The sequence below is a fragment of the Saimiri boliviensis genome, chromosome 2 (assembly GCF_048565385.1).
Source record: "Saimiri boliviensis isolate mSaiBol1 chromosome 2, mSaiBol1.pri, whole genome shotgun sequence".
Lineage (NCBI taxonomy): Eukaryota > Metazoa > Chordata > Mammalia > Primates > Cebidae > Saimiri > Saimiri boliviensis.
This window is the reverse complement of record NC_133450.1, coordinates 137,852,571-137,867,339: the sequence shown is the minus strand read 5'-3', so window position 1 is coordinate 137,867,339 and position 14,769 is coordinate 137,852,571. Positions and strand designations below refer to the sequence as shown.

General features: G+C 61.8%; 2 protein-coding genes across 2 annotated transcripts; both read right to left on the bottom strand.

Moving 5' to 3' along the window:
* Positions 1-444: 444 nt before the first annotated feature.
* TPRN (taperin) lies at positions 445-10,218 on the bottom strand. Its single transcript, XM_039461357.2, has 4 exons — positions 8,421-10,218; positions 1,182-1,422; positions 987-1,093; positions 445-906 (listed from the first exon to the last, which is right to left on the bottom strand). Exons 1-4 carry the CDS (start codon positions 10,116-10,118, stop codon positions 844-846), a joined length of 2,109 nt encoding a protein of 702 aa, XP_039317291.1. The 5' UTR covers positions 10,119-10,218; the 3' UTR covers positions 445-843.
* A 2,970-nt stretch (positions 10,219-13,188) lies between these two features.
* On the bottom strand, positions 13,189-14,761 carry TMEM203 (transmembrane protein 203). The gene has a single exon (XM_003941341.4). It carries the CDS (start codon positions 14,517-14,519, stop codon positions 14,109-14,111), a length of 411 nt encoding a protein of 136 aa, XP_003941390.1. The 5' UTR covers positions 14,520-14,761; the 3' UTR covers positions 13,189-14,108.
* Positions 14,762-14,769: the final 8 nt, after the last annotated feature.

Sequence of the window (14,769 nt, the reverse complement as noted above, 5' to 3'; positions counted from 1 at the left end):
TCCAGGGAGGAAACAGCCCCAGCTCTGGCCCCTTGTGGGTCGGGGGCATGCCAAGTGCAACAGGAGATGCCAGCTCCTGTGTTGCCCCACGCTGCCCTGCCCTTGGTCCCATCCCAGGCTCTGGGGCCCTCAGAGAAGCCACTTCAGGCCCAGCAGCTGCAACGCTCTCCCCCTCCCACGTGAGGTCTAGGCCCCGACAGCAGGCCTGGCATCCCACCTCCGCAGGGTCGGGGGCAACAGGTGGTTAACAGGCTATGGAAGTTGGGGGTCAGAGCCTGGGCCACTGGGGCATCGAGGCATGGGGGCACCAGACTGTGGTCACCTCCCACACACCCTGGCACAGACGTGCAAGCTGGGCCCACTGCACCCCAGGTGGCTTCTTCCCACAGAGACCTGCCCCTGCTCCCTTCCAGCCAAGGATCACGCAGTGTGGGCGCCAACAGCTTGGTACAGTGCTGTTTATTGCGTCCGTCATCAGAGGCAGGAAAGACACCACTCGTTAGAGGGCCAGGCTGAGTGGCGGGACAGGGAACGGCCTGGTGCAGAATCTGCACAGCTCCCGACTCCCGCCGGTCGCAGATGGCCACCACCCAGCAGGCCCCTGGCCCTCACCCACAGGCAGCGCCCCACCTCACTCCCCCTCGGACCCCCCCAAACCAGGGCTGGGGAGAGAGACCCAGACCTGGCCCCCACAGCAGGAGGCACCCTGGCTGCTTCCAGGGCCAGGAGGGGTGGGGATACAGTGAGGCCAGACAAGGCTGAAAGGTGCAGTAGTCCCTGGCCACTGTCCAGCTTCCAGGACTCCCACAGCGGGGCTCAGCCTTGGTCCCAGCAGTGCTGGGCTCAGAAGTACAGGGCTGGCTCACTGCGGAAATCCGAGAGGTCGTTCTGACTGGCAGGCGTCAGCTGAGAAAGAGAGGACAGAATGTGGGCGCATAGGCTCACCCAGGCATCAGACCCCCCAGCACTCCCGCTCCGCAGCTCACCATGGCCTCCAAGGGTGGGGGCTCTGCCTCCCTCGGGGCCTGCTCCAGCGCCTGCTCCTGCCACTTGCTGAAGGCCACAGAGTGCTTCGGGGTGTAGCTGGACAGGCCTGTGGACCGAGGAGCACAGGCGGACATGAGGGCATAGACCAGGCTCCCACCCCTCCCAGTCTACCCGACCCCTAGGTGGGCACTCACCTGAGCTACCCTCGGGCAGCCGAGAGCTCTCGGGCCTCACGCTGCTCACAAACGTGGCCCGGGGCAGGAATAGTGCAAAGGGCTTCTCCTCTGAGCAGGACCCCTCCTCCTCCTCCTCTTCCTCTTCCTCCTCCTCCTCCTCCTCTTCCTCCCGCTCCACCTCTTCCTCCTGCACTAGGGAGCTCTCGGAAGGGTACTCAAATGTGGTCTGCAGGCTTTTGTCATTGAAGGAGATCTTCATCTGGGAGGGAGAGTCCAGTGAGCCAGGGTTGCCGTGCCCAGCTGGACGCAGGGATGCTAGGGGCTGGGGATGTGAACCAGGACTGCGTGCTCAGCTGGACGTAGGGATGCCAGGGGCTGGGGACGTGAACCAAGGCCGCATGCTCAGCTGGACGCAGGGATGCCAGGGGCAGGGGACGTGAACCAGGGCTGCGTGCTCAGCTGGACGCAGGGATGCCAGGGCAGGGGACGTGAACCAGGGCTGCTGTGCCCAGCTGGACGCAGGGATGCCAGGGGCTGGGGACGTGAAGCAGGGCTGCTGTGCCCAGCTGGACGCAGGGATGCCAGGGGCTGGGGACATGAACCAGGGCTGCTGTGCCCAGCTGGACGCAGGGATGCCAGGGGCTGGGGATGTGAACCAGGGCTGCTGTGCCCAGCTGGACGCAGGGATGCCAGGGGCTGGGGACGTGAACCAGGGCCGCATGCTCAGCTGGACACAGGGATGCCAGGGGCAGGGGACGTGAACCAGGGCTGTGTGCTCAGCTGGACGCAGGGATGCCAGGGGCTCGGGTTCAGCCCTCAGGACGAGGCCGACCCGACTGGGGAGCCACATACACCATCAACCCTTTGGGGGCTCCAGGAAGTGGGGGAAGACCTCTCCATCTGGACCCTGCAGGCTGTATCCATTCCCTCCACCCTGGGGGCCAACTTCCCCTCCCGTCCCAGCTAGGGACCAGACGCTGACCAGGACCAGAAGCCTCTAGAGCTGCTCCCTGGGCTGCCATCTCAGGACCCACCTGCTCTGCCATCTGGACATAGCACGAGCTGGGAGGAAACTGGGTGGGCACGTCCCCCCAACCAAGCAGCTCTATAGCAAGAACAGGGCGGAAGCGAGGCTGCGCCCTCAGGTGCCTTGCATTCTAAGCTCCAGGCAGCCCCTGTTGGTGTCTGGGCTGTCTCTCTAAAGCCAAGTTCATGTCCTGGCTTACTGGATACAAGGACAATCCAGTAGAGCACACACCCCCACTGTTAACAAAGGCCTCTATAAGGCATCGAAGCCGTGTGGAGGCCCCAGGCACCACGCACCTAACAGCTGAGAGTTGGCCTGAGGCTGTGTAGAGTATGGGAGGGGGCCTCTACTGAGCCTGGGTGCCAGCGACCCCATCAATGACTCCTCCCTCACCCTGCTGCCCCTCTGGCCCTTGCCCACCATGCCCACTTGGTAGTCTGCAGGATTTCACATCTGAGTAAATTCTTTCCTTCTCCCAGCGGCCTTGAAACCCAGGCAGGCCTGCTGGTTCCCAGAAGCAATGGGGGCAGTGGAGACCAATGGTCAGGACTCTCCACCTCCCCTGACCGGGCTTGTGTGGGGCAGAGCTCCCATCAGGCCAGCTCAGCTGCACTCAGCCCGGGACAGCGGTCCCTGATGAATGTGAGTGGTGCCCGCCTGCAGCAGATGGAGGAGCCCAGCCGGAGCTGGAAATATTAAACTCTTCCTGGGCACAGGACACCAGCAGCTCAAGTTCCTCCTCCTCCCCTAGAAGGAGCCAGAGGTAGGAGCCGGGCCCCAGGCAGCAAACCACTGCAGCCAGTGACAGGAGGGCAAGAGACGGCCTCAGGAGGCAGTGGAGGCAGCCACACAGGGCTGCCAGGACAGGGCCCAGGGCACACACTCCTGCCATCACGCCCTCTCCAGCAGCGGCCACACGGCCCACACAGCCAAGTGCACCCTTGGGCCCCTTACTATGAACACAGCTGGGGGGGGTCCACCCTTTGTGCCCAAACCTCCAGCTTCACCCCTCAGCACAGCCCACACGGAGCCCTGCTCCGCCACGAAGCTACCTGCTTGCATCCCCACCCCAGGCCGCGGCGCCGCAGCCATCTGCACTGATGAGCAGGGATGGGGAGGCCATCTGGGTCAGACAAAACAAGGTGTCAGACATCCGCTCCTGTCCCTTAACTGTCTTGCCTGCAGCTAGGTCCACCTGGCCCTGGCCCTCCAGCAGTCACCCCACGGGCAGCCAGGCAGGCAGAGGCTGGGACAGGAAACCACCAGACCCCACAGGTGCCCACCCACTTCCAGCCTGCTTAGGAATAGGGTACCCGGCCCTCCCAGACTCATGCTTTGGGACAGATACCCCAGGTGGAGGTGCTCCAGGCAGAATGAGGCTGGTGGGCCAGAGGTCGCCCACAGGCCCAAAGCCCCAAAGCAAATGGGGCCTCCAGCCGCCCTGGTTCCGTGGAGCTCACCCAGATGACCCTGAAGCCCTCCAGGCCCAGCCCCCACAGCTGAGAACACAGCAGGGCCAGCTGCCAGGGCCAAGGATTAGCGCCCTGGCTCATGCACATGACCGGTCCCAGCAGGGGGGCCGTGGGGGCTGGGCGCACATGAGCCCCGAGCCTGGTACAGCCTGGCCAGGCAGTGGGGGGCGGGGTGGACAGGCAGCCCATCTGCCCTCAGCTGGGGCCCAGGGTTCTGGTCACATCCTGCCTCCCCAGGTCTCAGCTGGGCTGGTGTCAGCTCAGCCTCACAACCCTCCCCTCCCACTGTGGGGACAGGTCAGTGGGTCACAGGACACCCCATGACTCATGTTGTGAGCAGCCTGCAGACCCTAGGATGCAGAATGGGCGAGGGTGTGGCTGGGGCTGGCACTGCACACACTTGGCCACAGCCTATCAGGGACTTCGCCTGGGGCAGCCAACACAGCAGGCAGGTGGGTCCCTCAGCCCAGCTTCCAGGCACAGCCTGGGCCTCGAAGGGCCCTTCTGTTCTTGCTCCACCTACCCTGCCCAGCTTTGGTTACCAAAGAGCCTCCGCCCGGGACAAAGGGCCCAGCAGCCAGGACCAACCTGCCCAGATGGAGGTGTGAGCTGAGCCCGGCCCTGCCCCTCTTTCCCTGGGCGCGGCTGCCTGCCTCCCATCCCCCACTCGGCCCCAGCCAAAGGGACACCACATTGCACCAGGCTGCCGGGTGCAATGTCCACAGCAGGCTCTCGAGATGCTGGGTGCTCCCTGAGCAAAGCTCAGCCCCCAGCGTCAGGCACAGCCTCCACCCATGAGAAAGCTGAAAGGAGCAGGGTCCAGGCCTGTTCTTGGGGTCTCTGGCTCCAGAGAGACCACTTAGGTGGCCCCATGGGAAGAGCTGACGGAGAGGCGAAAAGGACAGGGACTCAGCCACCAACAGTGAGATGCGACAGCCCCTGGCCACCTAGGATCTGGCCAGCAAAGTGGGAGAGAGGCAGGGAGGAGCCCAGGCTGGGGGCTTGGTGCTGGCCAGGAGGGGACATCGGTAGGAAAGGCAGGTGTCAGGGTGGCACCCATGGGTGTAAGGATCAGAGGGCAAGGCCTTGGGAGTGGAGACGGAAGTTGCACAGCAGGTGAGGGCGGACAGCTCTGGGTGTCCAGTACCAAGCCCTGGGGACACTGACACATTTGGGATGGACCAAGAGCCTGGAGGGGAGGAGGGCAGAGGGGAGGAAAGGGGGCAGCCAGACTGGTAGGAGCCAGGCCAGGTGGCACTCCATGAAGTGGAAAGGCTGCAGCAGCGAGTCCCACGGGAGGCAGGTGTGAGGAGAGACCTGGGAAAACAGCCTGGGGTGTGGCTGCCCTGCCCACACAGGGCACCTTCGGATTCTGCCAATGGATAACCCAGCCGGGCCTAGGCACCCCAGGTGCATAGACCAGCAGCCCCCCAGACTCAGCCTGTCCAGAGCAGGCCTGCACCCCACAGACACAGGCAAGGGCATCATACCCTGTGTGGGGACAGCCATTCCCAGGGCAGACCCCTCACCGACTCCCACCACCCAGACAACTCCTCTGAAGAGCTGCCTGTCACCTGCACCCCAGGAAAAGCAGCACCCTTCACCTGCACCCCAGGAAAAGGAGCACCACCACCAGCTGCTGCCCCTGGTTGGGTCCAGCAGGACTCTGGGCCCTTCACTCCACCCCATGCCCTGTATGGCAGCCAGTGGTCCCAACTGAAGACTGGGCTGGATGCGGTGGCTCACACCTGTCATCCCAGCACTTTGGGAGGCCAAGGAGGGCAGATCACCTGAGGTCAGGAGTTCAAGACCAGCCTGGCCAACATGGTGAAACCCATCTGTACTAAAAATACAAAAATTAGCTGGGCGTGGTGGTGTGCGCCTGTAATCCCAGCTACTCTGGAGGCTGAGGCAGGAGAATCACTTGAATCCAGGAAGTGGAGGGTGCCCTGAGCCGAGATTGTGCCACTGCACTCTAGCCTGAGACACAGTGAAACAAAGTGAGACTCCGTCTCAAAAAATTAAAACATAAAAAAAGGCTGGCCAGGGTGATCAGGCAAGGCCAGGTGCAGGACCTGCAGGGGCACCTTGCACCCCACCTGTGAGCACTACTGGCCCACGGGCTGCACAGTCCACGGGACACCCCTGCCCCACAGCCCACCATGCCAAGGCCAGCAAGCCATTCTGAAAGGCAGGGCAGCCCCATGCCTCCGTCCCCTCCTGATGGACATTCTAGCTCTTCCCAGGCAGGGCAGCTGGCGTGTACCCAGGCAGGAAGTCACAGCCAGCAAGTCATGCTGCTCTGGCAGGCCCTGCCCGGGCCACCTGGCCATGCCAAGCATCGTCCATCTGGACCCCCACCCCCTCAGGCTGGCCCGAGCTCCGCCTTCCTGCTGGTCTAGGGCCTGCTTCCCAGGCTCAGCCTCTCCCCAACTGCTGTCTTCCTGTCCCTGCTGGCCTTCAAGCCCCCAGTCTACCCTCCCGACCCTAACCCAGCCACAAATGACTCCCCACAGTTCTGTACCTTTTTTTAGTTTAAGATGAAGTCTCCCTCTGTCACTCAGGCTGGAGTGCAGTGGCATCATCTTGGCTCACTGCAACCTCCACCTCCCAGGTTCAAGCAATTGTCTGCCTCAGTCTCCTGAGTAGCTGGGATTACAGGCGCCTGCCACCATGACCGGCTAATTTTTGTGTGTGTGTGTTTTTTGTTTTTTTTTTTTTTAGTAGAGACAGGGCTTTACCATCTTTGCCAGGCTGGTCTGGAACTCCTGACTTCGTGATCTACCATCCTCGGCCTCCCAAAGTGTTAAGATTACAGGTGTGGCCGGGTGTGGTGGCTCAAGACTGTAATCCCAGCACTTTGGGAGGCCGAGGCGGGTGGATCACAAGGTCAAGAGATCGAGACCATCCTGGTCAACATGGTGAAACCCCGTCTCTACTAAAAATACAAAACATTAGCTGGGCATGGTGGCGCATGCCTGTAACCCCAGCTACTCAGGAGGCTGAGGCAGGAGAATTGCCTGAACCCAGGAGGCGGAGGTTGCGGTGAGCCAAGATCACGCCATTGCACTCCAGCCTGGGTAACAAGAGTGAAACGCCATCTCAAAAAAAAAAAAAAAAAAAAAAAAAAAGATTACAGGTGTGAGCCATCACACATGGCCCAGTTCTGTCCCTTCTGAGGGCAGGATGGCCAGGCTCCAGGCAATGGCCTCGAGTCCCAGGAAGAAGCCAGGTTCCCAGGGATGGCTACATGGGTTTGGGGAGGGGTTCTAGAAACAAGAACCTGAACTCAGTTCTCGCCCCACAAGTTCCATGACCCCATCCGACTCCCGAGCTTCGGCGGCTTCCTCTCTACAAAGGGGGCACTGTCCCCATTTCGAGCACTGGGGCAAGCCCGGAAGCGCCCACCTCACGCAGCAGCCCAGGCCAAGGGTACGGATGCCCGGGAGGGAGAGACAGACAGGAGCTGGAGGACAGAGGCCGTGTCCATCAGATCGACCCCACCTCAATGGGCTGGGGTGACACTGGGGTGAGGGTGGGGAAGACGGACCCACATGTCTCCAGGGGTGGGAGGGGCTCTGGGCCCGGCCCCTAGCCCCAACTGGAAGCACCTCAGGAGGGTCAGCACAGATGCCTGGGCCGGCAGATGGAGCCAGCAGGAGTGCCAACGCCCTGGTTCCAGGAGGGGAGGATGGCACTGGGAGAGGAGAGATGCCAAATCCAATCCCAGACAGGAAGCAAAGAGAGGCAGGCGGTGGCCTGTCTACTGAGGGAGCCTGCAAGGTCTCATCCCCAGCCCCCATCCCAGGGAAACTGAGGCTGGAGGACAGGCCACCTGGGGTGACCTAGCCAGTACTGGCTCTGGGGCAGTACCTGGACAGGAAGAGCCAAGGGAGACACCCCAGGCCACCCCTCAGTCCCTAGGGAAGGCACACCTGCTTCCCGACAGGTCACCTCCGACAGAGGAGTCACTGCCCTTGGAATTTGCCCCAGGAAACAAATATGGGTGCAGGAATGACCAGGAAGAATCTGAGGATTTTTTTTTCTTGTGCCTAGAGGGTTCCAGGCCACTGGCCAGAGCTGGCTGAGGAGGGAGGCTCCCCTGCCTGGCTGCTGAGAGCCTCCGAAGGGCCCTTCTCCCCAGCAAGCTTCCCAGGCCCAGATCAGACACACACTAGGCACTCATTCGGCCTTTCTGCCCGGCTCCTGGCCAGTGCCCCTTCTGAGGAGCTGACAACCACCTCCAACTGGCTGGTGAGCTGCACCCCAGGGCTAGCCATGATGAAGGGACCCAGCCAACTCCTAGCACTGGCCTCTTCCCACTCACATCCTGGCGCCTGGCACCCATGCAGCTGGGCCTCCAGGAGACCATGCAAGGCCACCTCCTCAAAGCCAAGCCCAAGGAGGAGCCTGCTTCTCCCCGCTGGAGTCACAAAGGGACAGGCCCGCCTAGCTAATTCCAGACGAGCCACGGGAACTGGCAGAGGCACAGCACTGTCTGTCCTGGCATTGTCTGTCCTGGCACTGTCCAGCAGCCTTTTGAGGCACAGAGCAGGCCAGCCCCCACAGCCCAAGTCAGGGGGCTCCACTGGGGCCCTGGACCGGGCACGGCCCACCCAGCCCCAGCTCTCCTCCAGTCCATGAAGAAACCATCCCTTGCCCCGGACAGGCGTCCTGGGATCAGGGCACACGCTGCCCCCACAGCTCTGTGAGCTGTCTCTCTCCCTCCCGGCCAGTGGCCCTGCCCCCACCACTGACCTTCTTTCTTGAGGAGCCAGCCTTGGTGAGGCAGGACTTCTGCAGGGCCAGGTAGCCGCCAATCACCTCAATCTCATGCACCGTGGGGTAGCGCTTCTTCAGCGTGGGCCCCAGGAGGCCACCAGCCTCCTCTTCCTCAGCCTCCCGTGGCCGGGGGCCCCCACTGGCCTGACTCAAGTGCTGCTCTTGCAGGGGCCCTGGCTTCCTCTTGGGCACCACTATGAAGGTATTGCTGCCTCTCGGCTGGAGCTCCGACACGCACCCGGGCCTGGCAGGGTGTGTGGAGTAGGGCAGTTTGGCTTCTTGGGGGGCCTCCTCCTCCGAGTCTACCTCATCAATGAAGGTAACAGGCAGCCCCGGCCTCCCGTGTTCCCGGCTATTCTTGGCCAAGCCAGCAACACTGAAGCCTTCGGCAGGCTCAGCTTCTTCCGCAGCAGGCGGCAGGAAGGGGGGTGGTGAGGACGGCCTCTGCCACCTGACAGCTCGGTCAGAGAGGGCAGTGGCTGCCCTTGGACAGGGCCCCTCATCGACTGCCCACTCTGCCTGGACCTCCAGGGCGCTCCTCCCCAGGGCAGGAGAACCATCCCCTCCAGGCACCAGCTGGGCTCCGAGCTCCTGGCTCGGGGTGCTCCGGCCCACGTCTCCCTTTGGCAGCTCCGCGGACTGCCTCCCCTCAGCAGGAGGGGCCCGGGAGTCCTTGCTCTTGGGGATGAACAGGAAGGAATTTCGAGAGTTTGCGCGGAGGCTGGCCAGCGCCCGGGCCTGGAGGTCCCCCGAGGGAATGGTCTCCATGTCTGGCTTGGGGGCCGGCCGTATCTCGAAGGAGTCGTTGGCGCTGGTGGCCGCGGAGACGCACTGGCGCTGGCTGGGAGTGGCACTGGCAGGGGGCGCGGCTGGAGTGGCACTCGGGGTCCCGGGGCTGGGGGGCGGGTGGAGGAAGGGATCCCCCGGCTCCACCTTTGGCTTCCACTGTCCCGACCCTGGCGGGGAGCCCGCGAGGCCGTTGGCAGGACTGGCCCGGGGCTGAGCGGCCGAGGGCCCGTTGGAGAGCAGACGGGCACCCGCGCCGCGGTGCAGACCCCGGGGGTGGACAGTGAAGGAGTTGCTCCCGGTCTTCTGCAGGAAGTCGCTGCGCCGGGCCCCGGGGCTCGCCCCGACACTGCAGGGCCCGGGCGCGGCGGGCAGGCTGGGGGCCGCGGACGGCGGCCGGGGCGGCGGCGGCGGCGGGGGGCGGACGCGCTCGGGGCTCCCGCAGCGGCGCGGCGCGGCGGGCGGGTCGAACCTCTCCAGCAGGCGGCTGACGCGGCCGGGCGGCGCCCCGTACACCAGCACCTCGGCGGCGCGGATCTGCGCGGCCCCCGCGGCGGGCGGCGCGGGCGGAAAGCCGGGCACCGTCTCGATGATGAGGACGCTGTCGGCGCGGAGGGCGCGCACGCCCGGCACGCGGCTGTACCGCTCCAGCAGCCGCGCCCCCGCCGCGCCCGCGCCGCGCCGCCGCTCGGCCTCCAGCCGCATGAACGGGTTCTCACGCAGCGGGCCCAGGCTCTCCGCCAGCACCCGCTGCTCGGGCTCCGCCGCGCCAGGCCCCGCGCCCCCGCCCAGCGCGGCCAGCTTGGCCCGCTTCCGCTCCAGGATCTCGCGCTTCCAGGCGGGCAGCGCGGAGCGCTGCGCCGGGCCCGGCCGCCCCAGGGCGGCCATGCTGTGGACGCGGCCGCGAGCGGCGGGACTGAGGGCCGGAGGGGCCGCCGCCGCTGCGGACCCGGGCGCCGCGGCCACGCCCCCTCCCGGCCGCCGCCCATTGGGGGAAGCTGGCTGGCCCCGCCCCCCGCGGGAGGCCCACCTATGGCAGCGGAGGGAGCGGGCCCATCAGTGACCCCACCGATTGGCCAACACTCGCCTCAACCCCGCCTCCCGAGGGACCTCACTGGACGACGCCTGTCACCGGCACCGCCCCCATCGGTGAAGGCCCCTGGGACACGCCCCGGCGCCTCGCGCGGCTCAGTGGCCGCTTCCGCGTCTTAGCTCTCGGCTCCTGGCGTCCCGGGCGGAGCAGGGTGGCGGCCCCTGGGCCCCGCGCCCCGAGTGACCTTGGACGAGCTTGGGCTTCCTTACGCGGCCAGCACCCAGGCCGCCTGTTCCCTCCGCTGAGAGCGCGGTGCAGGAAGGGGGCAGCTCCAGGACCGAAGGCACCCGCGCCCGTGGACGGTGCACAAGCCACGCACTGGCCCGGACCCTGCTTTCACCAATGGTCCTCCGACCTCCGGCAGGTGCCTGCGGGCTTTGGAAATGCCAGTTCAGGAGCCCCGCCCAGCCCCGGCGAATCAGTTTCTCATAGGCTGCCCAGGTGGGAGCCTCTTAACCCAGCCTTGCCACCCGTGGTCCCCCCAAACCAAAGCATCTGCAGGAGTAGGCACAAAGGAAGCAGCCTCTCCCCCGCCCCCGCGAACACAGGCGGGCTCACCAGGGCTCTGCATGCTTTGACAGCTCTCCCACGCAGAAACAGCCAAAAAAGTCAGAGTAACGGTGGGCCTCACAGAGCCCGCCCGTGTGTCTGATCACTCCACCCTGCTGCCACGTTAAGGCCACTCCTCTCATCTGTTGAACTTCTCCCCATCCCAAGGCTCCAGATGCCATGACCCCGAGAGCACAGCCTCCAGGCTGACAAGTCCCCACGAAGCCCAAGGCTTCTGCCCCAGGAAGGGCTGTGGAATGCTCCCACAGTCTTTCAAGCCTGCAGACAATAGGCAGACCGCTTGGAGCCATGGGGAGAAGGGGGATCGCAGTGCACGAACACCTCCGTCTTTCTATTACCTGCCCTGCAGTCAGCAGCCTGCTCAAGTAGACACTGCTGTTTCCCACACCACTTGCCTTTCAGGGACAGGGCTCCAAGGTCACCCGGGTCTCTGAAAAGACGTAGAGGTTTTTTTTGTTTTTTTTTTTTTTTACCTGGGGATAGCCTTCTCAGCTTCTGTGCCCCATAACATCTGCACCACCACTTCGTTAATGCTGTCTTATTCTCCTGCCACTCCATTAAGCTGGATAAAATAAACTTTTTGTTTTTGTTTTGTTTTGTTTTTGAGACGGAGTCCTGTTCTTGTGGCCCAGGCTGGAATGCAGTGGTGCGATCTCGGCTGACTGCAACCTCCACCTCCCAAGCTCAAGCGATTCTCCTGGCTCAGCCTCCCAAGTAGCTGGGATTACAGGTGCCCACCACCATGCCCAGCTAATTTTTGTATTTTTAGTAGAGATGGGGTTTCACCTTGTTGGCCAGGCTGGTCTCAAACTCCTGACCTTGTGATCCGCCTGCCTCAGCCTCCCAAAGTGCTGGGACTACAGGCGTGAGCCACTGCACCCGGCCAAAATAAACTTTCATTTCAGCCTTCCAGAAGCCGAGTGCCTCCCTGCTTACAGTCCTCCTCCAATCACTTTCTAAGAAGGAAGTGTCTGGTGTTCATCACTTCTACACTAATAGGGTTGCTCCAATTCTGAACTAGCAAAATAAAACAGGGGAACACATAAAACACAAAATCTAGAAACAAATAACATTGCGAGGAAACTCACTCCCACTGTTCAGCTTGAATCCGGCTTTGACATTAGTTATGCCAGTTCCAGGCAGGACACATTCCTGAGGCTGTGCAACGCACCAGACAAGTTGCCTGCCACGCCCCCAACATGAGCCCCTCCGTGGTTTACACAGCCAGGCATCCACGCCAGGCAGAGGCTGACGCTGTACTCTGCTCGCCATGCTGATGCCTGAGAACAAAGGCTAGTGCACCTTTCTGGAATGAGCCAGACAGGAATTTTTTTTTTTTGAGACGAAGTCTTGCTCTGTCACCCAGGCTAGAGTGCAGTGGCGCGATCTCAGCTCACTGCAACCTCTGCCTCCCAGGTTCAAGCGATTCTCCCTCCTCAGTCTCCTAAGTAGCTGAGATTACAGGCGTACACCACCAGGCCCGGCTCATTTTTGTATTTTTGGTAAAGATGGTATTTCACCATGTTGGTCAGCCCGGTATCAAACTTCTGACCTGGTGATCCACCCATGTCCGCCTCCCAAAGTGCTGGGACTACAGATGTAAGCCACTGCACCTGGCCCCAGATAGGAAATATCTTAGCCCACTGGTTTTTGCCAGGTACAATTTTGTCCCCCAGGGCCCTTGGCAATGTCTGGATAAACATCTGATTGTCACAAATGAAGGCTGCTACTGGCTTCTCCCCACGAAAGGCAGGGGCACTGCGAGACAGCCTGCATCCGCACTAAAGAATCTTCTGGCCTCAAAGGCCAAGAGTGCCGATTAAGGGACCTTGGACTCTGAGGGTCACATTCACTCTGTCACACGTTTTGCTTTTGCTTTTAATTCTTTAGGGGTATAAAAACCATCCTCAGCTCAAGGGTCATACAAAACAGGCCTTAGGACACTGTTTGCTGGTCTCTGCTCTACCGAGTGCCAACAAGGCCACAAAGACCACACACTGGCAAAAAGCCATGAGCTCTGTGATCACAAACTATTCAACAAATCTTCAACATGGGCCCAGAGTGCTGTCTTCACCCGAGGGGATGGGGGGGGTGGTGGTGCCTGAATTACCAACCTCCTAGAGCAGGCAGGAGGGATTCTCCAGAACAAGTGATTCCCACCACCATCCACTAAGCTCTGGCCACAGGTTTCAATGCATCTAAAACCACAGCTCTGTCACCAGTTACACCATGTAGCAGAAGTATCTCAATATTCACCCTATTTAACCCTTCAGAGGCACAACCAAACACTATTCATTTCAGGAAAACATTCTCTTACTTTATTTGCATCTCAGCAAAGGTTCTCATTTGGCACCTGAGTGGCATCAAATCAAAGTCTGTAGGCCAACAAAGCTGGGCCACTCACGAGCTTGCCATTGGTAGGTCTCCATGCCTATTGAGTATCCGACACCTGTTCCTCTCTTCAGTCTCTTAGGGAGGCTTAAATCTGTCTCAGGTGTGCTAACGGTGCCAGCCACAAGGTGATGAAAAAGTCCATACAACTTCAGTCTTTGCCGGGATGGGAAGCCAAGCAGCGCCTTGACAGCAGAGTTCTTTTCTTGGGTAACAGATAACCAGACAAGACCCTAATTGTGCTCTTATTCAACATTCTTCTGTCTCTGCCTAGACTGAAATAAAGAGCCAACCTCTCCCGTGGCACAGGGGAGGAGATACAAGCTCGTTTACATTTGATAGATGTGAAGAACACATCTACCGAAGTCTGGTTCGGATGGACGGTGCAGGGAGCTCTTAGGTCAGCGCTGCTGGTTGCAGGACATCCCTGAGTCCAGCTTTGCAGCTTTGTGGAGCAGTACTTTCCCAGGACCCACAGGAAATACTCAAGAGTCCACCTGGACATTTTACTTATATTGAGTTTCCGAGTGTCAGAGGAGTTCAGGACTGTCTGGCCTGGGGCCCTCCTCAGGACAAATCAGGATTACCTACTCAAAGCATGAAATAAAAGGAAATACATTTTAAGGATGAAGGCTGCTCTTTTAAGCCCTGCTGAAGAAACCATTTCAGACATGATTGGAATAAAAAACCGGGCACTCAGCTCGGCGCAAGCAGGAGTTGCCTTCCGACCAAAGAACCTCTCCTCCAGTACAGCGCAAATAGGACCTCGGCTTGAGGTCAGCATTCTAGCCGTCCAGCGCTCTCCCTCCGGCACCTCGAAGAGGCTAGTTGACCCGACAGGCGCGGATCATGAGCAGCTGCAGGAGAATGAAGACCGGGGACGTGATGAGACCGAACCAGAGCTCCCGAGTCTGCTCCGCCAGCTTCTGGCACAACAGCATCTCGAAAACGAACTTGAGACTCAGGACCGTGAGGACCCAGAAAAGGCGGAGCACCGCCAGCCGCTTCTCTCCGTCCTGGAAGAGGCGGACCGACACGATGGTGGTGAAGTAGGTGCTGAGCCCGTCAGCGGCGAAGAAAGGCACAAACACGTTCCACCAGGAGAGGCCCGGTACCAGGCCATCCACACGCAGTGCCAGCAGCACGGAGAACACCAACAGGGCTAGCAGGTGCACGAAGATCTCGAAGGTGGCGAAGCCCAGCCACTGCACCAGCTCCCGGAGCGAGAAGAGCATCGCGCCCGTTGAGCGCGGGCCGGGGCCCGGCCGAGCGTGCCACCCGCGGAGCTGCGTCTCCTCCGCCCACGGCCCTCGCCCGCGCGTGCCGCCGCTGCTGCTGCGAGCGAGAGGCGGCGAGCGTCCCCGCCAGCCCCGGCCCTCGGCCCTGGTTCGCCGCCAACCTCCCGGCCCCAGACCGGGACTCGACACCGGCCGCTAGCGGACGCCCGCCTCGCTCGGACGCCATGCCCCGCCGGGCGCGTCCCGA

Coding starts and splice junctions, on each gene's coding strand:
- TPRN (XM_039461357.2), bottom strand. CDS start 10,118: ATGGCCGCCCTGGGGCGGCCGGGCCCGGCGCAGCGCTCCGCGCTGCCC. Junction 1,423..8,420: donor CTGGCTCCTCAAGAAAGAAG/GTCAGTGGTGGG, acceptor TCTCCCTCCCAG/ATGAAGATCTCCTTCAATGA. Junction 1,094..1,181: donor GCTGCCCGAGGGTAGCTCAG/GTGAGTGCCCAC, acceptor CTCGGTCCACAG/GCCTGTCCAGCTACACCCCG.
- TMEM203 (XM_003941341.4), bottom strand. CDS start 14,519: ATGCTCTTCTCGCTCCGGGAGCTGGTGCAGTGGCTGGGCTTCGCCACC.